This window comes from Nicotiana sylvestris, chromosome 5 (assembly GCF_000393655.2).
Source record: "Nicotiana sylvestris chromosome 5, ASM39365v2, whole genome shotgun sequence".
Lineage (NCBI taxonomy): Eukaryota > Viridiplantae > Streptophyta > Magnoliopsida > Solanales > Solanaceae > Nicotiana > Nicotiana sylvestris.
Window position 1 is genome coordinate 91,335,796 of NC_091061.1, and position 4,923 is coordinate 91,340,718.

The window sequence follows — 4,923 nt, forward strand, 5'->3', positions numbered from 1 at the left end:
TCTAACCGCACCAACTGATTGGCCAAGGTCTGAACATCAACTGCAAGAGGCCTCTCCCCAACTAGGATGTAAGCCAAACTCCCCATACTGACTGCTTTTCGGCTCAACGCATCGGCCACTACATTGGCCTTTCCCGGATGATATAGAATGGTAATATCATAGTCTTTAAGTAACTCAAGCCATCTCCGCTGCCTCAAATTAAGATCTTTTTGTTTAAATAAATGCTGAAGACTGCGATGATCAGTGAATACCTCACAAGATACGCCATATAAATAGTGCCTCCAAATTTTTAAGGCATGAACTATAGCAGCCAACTCCAAATCATGAACAGGGTAGTTCTTCTCATGGGGCTTCAACTGACGAGAAGCATAAGCAATAACTCTACCCTCCTGCATTAGCACACAACCAATCCCAACTCTGGAAACATCACAATATGCCGTGTATGAACCTGTAGCTGATGGTAACACCAACACTGGAGTTGTGGTTAGAAGTGCCTTGAGCTTCTGAAAGCTCTCCTCACACTCGCCGGATCATACAAATGGGGCATCTTTCTGAGTCAACTTGGTAAAAGGCGATGCAATAGAAGAAAACCCCTGAACAAATCGACGATAATAGCCTGCTAGCCAAAGAAAACTCCGAATCTCTATAACTGAGGACGGTCTAGACCAACTCTGCACTGCTTCTATCTTCCTTGGATCAACCTGTATACCCTCGTTGGACACTATGTGTCCCAAAAATGCCACAGAACTTAGCCAAAATTCACATTTGGAAAATTTTGCATAAAGCTTCTCCTCTCTCAATCTCTGAAACACTACACGCAAATGCTGGGCATGCTCCTCCTGGCTACGCGAGTACACCAAGATATCATCAATGAATACAATAACAAATGCATCTAGATAAGGCTGAAATACACTGTTCATCAAATGCATGAACGTTGCTGGGGCATTGGTCAGCCCGAAAGACATAACCAAAAATTCATAGTGACCATATCTAGTCCTGAAAGCAGTCTTGGGAATATCCGACTCCCTGATTTTCAACTGGTGATAGCCCGAACGGAGATCAATCTTAGAAAATACCCTCGCTCCCTGAAGCTGATCAAATAAGTCATCAATGCGAGGCAAAGGATACTTGTTCTTCATTGTTACCTTATTCAACTGCCTATAATCAATGCACATTCTCATTGTGCCATCTTTCTTCTTCACAAATAAAACAGGTGCACCCCACGGGGACACGCTAGGCCGAATGAACCCCTTATCTAAGAGTTCCTGAAGCTGCTCCTTCAATTCTTTCAGCTCTGCTGGTGCCATACGATATGGAGGAATAGAAATGGGCTGAGTGCCCGGCACTAAGTCAATGCCAAAATCAATATCCCTGTCTGGCAGCATGCCCGACAGGTCTGCAGGAAATACATCAGGAAAGTCCCTCACAACTGGGACAGAATCAATACTAGGAGTCTCAGTTCCAACATCCCGCACAAAAGCCAGATATGATAGATAACCCTTCCCAACCATACGCTGGGCTTTCAAGAAAGAAATTACTCTGCCAGAGACATAATCAGTCATAACACGCCACTCGATCCTCGGAACACCCGGAATAGCCAAAGTAACTGTCTTAGCATGGCAGTCTAGAATAGCATGATATGGAGATAACCAATCCATGCCCAGAATAATATCAAAATCTACCCTGCTCAACAGCAGTAGATCAACTCGGGTCTTCAGACCCCCAATAATCACAACACATGATCGATACACACGGTCCACAACAATAGTGTCGCCCACCAGGGTAGACACATGAACAGGTAAAGTAAGAGACTCCCGGGGCATACTCAAATGATGGGCAAAATATGAAGACACATAAGAATAGGTGGATCCCGGATCAAATAAGACAGAGGCATCTGTGTGGCAGACTGAGATAATACCTGTGATAACAGCATCTGACGCAAGAGCATCTACCCGGTCTGGAATAGCATAAAACCAAGCCGGACCACCGCCTGCTCGACCTCCCCCTTTGGGGCGGCCTCTAGCTGCCTGACCCTCACCCCTAGCTGACTGGGTGGGTGCTGAAGATGAGGACTGACCCCTCTGCTGTGATGAACTGGCGGTACGACGAGGACACTGCTTCCACACATGTCCTAACTCCCCGCACTCATAACAACCCCTAGATGCTGGAGGATGGGACTGAAAAGAACCCCTCGCACTGGAGTGACTAGCTGGTGCACTCGGTGTAGAAGAACCCTAAACTGACGGGCCACGTGAAGAACTTTGAGCTGGAAGGGCACTGAGTGATGACTGGCCCTGCTGAAATCCCTGATGACCATGGCCTGAAGATGGCCCGCGGTACTCTGGACGAGCTGACTGATGAGGCCTGTAAGAACGACCTCTACTATGCTGAAACTGGCCCCTAGACGGAGCGCCACTGTGACTAGCTGATCCACGAGGCCTCTTAGCCTCCCGCTCCTCTCTCTCTAGACGACGATCCGTCTCAATGTCGCAAGCAACATCTACTGCATCCTCAAAAGTATGACTCAGAATCCTTTCTCGAGCCATCAGAATACGAATGGGATAATTAAGCCCATCCACAAACCTCCTAATCCTTTCCCGATCAGTCGGGACCATCCATGGAGCATAACGAGCCAGCTCCGAGAACCTCACCTCATACTGAGATACGGTCATATCTCCCTGACGAAGATACTCAAACTGCCTGCGCATCTCCTCTCCTTGAGATCGCGGTACCCACTTCTCCAGAAAGAGAGTGGAGAACTCCTGCCAGGACAAGGGCGCTGAACCTACCGGCCTACGCCGCTCATATGCCTCCCACCAAGTGAAAGCTGCACCTGAGAACTGAAAAGTAGTAAAGGATACACCGCTAGCCTCCAAGATCCCTGCTGTCCTCAGCATACATCTACACTTGTCAAGAAAACCTTGGGCATCCTCGCCCTGAGCACCACTGAAAGTAGGAGGTGCAAGTCTGCTGAATCTCTCAAGACGACGCTGCTCATTGTCTGGCATAACTAGGACCATATTATCCTGAATCGATGTAACCGGCTGAACTGGGGCAACCTGATGTACTGGTGGTGCCTCTGGTGTCTGTAATCCCTGCACTACTGGATCAAGTGTGCGAGCAGCGGGGGTCTGATTGCCTCCCCCTGCCTGTGAAGTAGCTGCTGCAGTGGTGGCTGAAACTGCCTGAGCCAGGCCAGTGCAAACTGTCAGAATCTGAGCAAGGGCCTCCTGAAGACCCGAAATAACAATAGGCACAGCTGGTGCCTGAGCAAGTGCTGCTGGAGTCTCTGCAGCTAGAGCCTGATCCTGAGCCGGGGTAATTGGTGGGTCTACAGATGCTGCCCCTGCGGCTCTACCTCGACCACGACCTCGACCACGACCGCGTCCACGGCCTTTGGTGGCCTTAGTAGGTGGCAATGGTGGTCGTCCGTCCTGTCCATTAGCACGTGTTCTCGCCATCTGTGAGAGAATAGAACAACAGAATTTAGTTTTCGGACCAACAAAGTCGCACGACAAGAATTTCCAAGAATATGAAATTTTCCTAAAGGTTCTGCAGCCTCTCGAGGATAAATACAGACGTCTCCATACCGATCCGCGAGACTCTACTAAACCAGCTCAATACTCGCGAGACCTAGTAACCTAGGCTCTGATACCAACTTGTCACGACCCAAAATCCCAACCCGGTCGTGATGGCGCCTCTCGTGAGGACAAGGCCAACCAATCAACAAAACAGTACATCTCTTTATAATTACTTAGCAGCAATAAGTCTAATATCATGGGCAATATAATCTTAAATGCGAAATAAACGTGATAAAACAAGGAAAACCCTCCCAACTCAGCCCGAAATCGGGGTGTCACAAGTCATGAGCTACTACAGAGTTTACTAATATTTTACAAAGTCTGGAATTATCATAAATAACAAAGATAAGGGAGAAAACGGGGCTGCGGACGTCAACAGCTACCTCGTTACTCCTAGTCACCGCCTGGTCTGGAAAGAATCAGCGCTCAGGAGCGAACTCAGCTCTGCCTGTATCTGCACACATGGTGCAGGGAGTAATGTGAGTACTCCGACCCAGTGAGTAATAAAAATAAATAACGACTGAAAACATGAAATCTCATAACGGCACAATATAGCGCTATCCCAAGCAGTAAAATCAGTTATACAGTAAAATAGTGAGTATCAGATAATTCTTCTTTTAAAACAGTAAAGACAAATAATTTCCACAGTAAGGATAAATCAAAAGCTTGCCCCTCGGGCTCAATATGTAAATCTCAGTATAGTATCAGCCCCTCGGGCTCACTCCCAACTCACCAGCACACAACATCAGCCCCTCGGGCTCACTCCCAACTCACCACACACAAGCAACGGCCTCTCGGGCCCACTCCCAACTCACCTGGGTACCCTGCGCTCACTGGGGGTGTGTACAGACTCCGGAGGGGCTCCTACAGCCCAAGCGCAATATCAATAGGCCTGAAAGCCTTCACACATCACACACGAGGCCTGAAAGCCTCCTCATATAACACTCGAGGCCTGAAAGCCTCCTCACATCACTCAACATATCCTCACGTATGGCCCTCGGCCTCAATCAGTCCAGAAAATAATCATAAGCCTCTTGGGCATCAGTAAAACAATAGTGCTCAGCTCAACAACATTATAAATATCATTAAATCTCGAGTTGAGTATAAATGTAGCTGAGTTCACAAAATAATATAATTCAATTGGACTGAGTTCAAATAATATTTCAATTCGTGAGGAAAATAGTGATGTAAATTCACAAAAGATTTCAGATAATTGGCACGAAGCCCAAATATGACAATAAGCCCAATCATAGTGAAAAACAAAATCTTTATCAATTACGCAGTAAAAATATCAACTAGGATGGACTAAGTCACAATCCCCAATAGTAAATTACCCCGCGCT

At 47.3% G+C, this 4,923-nt stretch overlaps 1 protein-coding gene across 1 annotated transcript; it reads right to left on the reverse strand.

Moving 5' to 3' along the window:
• Positions 1-2,234: 2,234 nt before the first annotated feature.
• LOC138868972 (uncharacterized) lies at positions 2,235-3,461 on the reverse strand. Its single transcript, XM_070146554.1, has one exon. It carries the CDS (start codon positions 3,459-3,461, stop codon positions 2,235-2,237), a length of 1,227 nt encoding a protein of 408 aa, XP_070002655.1.
• Between the last annotated feature and the right edge of the window lie 1,462 nt (positions 3,462-4,923).

Bases quoted from the DNA above. Each gene is read 5' to 3' on its own strand.
- LOC138868972 (XM_070146554.1), bottom strand. From the start codon at position 3,461: ATGGCGAGAACACGTGCTAATGGACAGGACGGACGACCACCATTGCCA.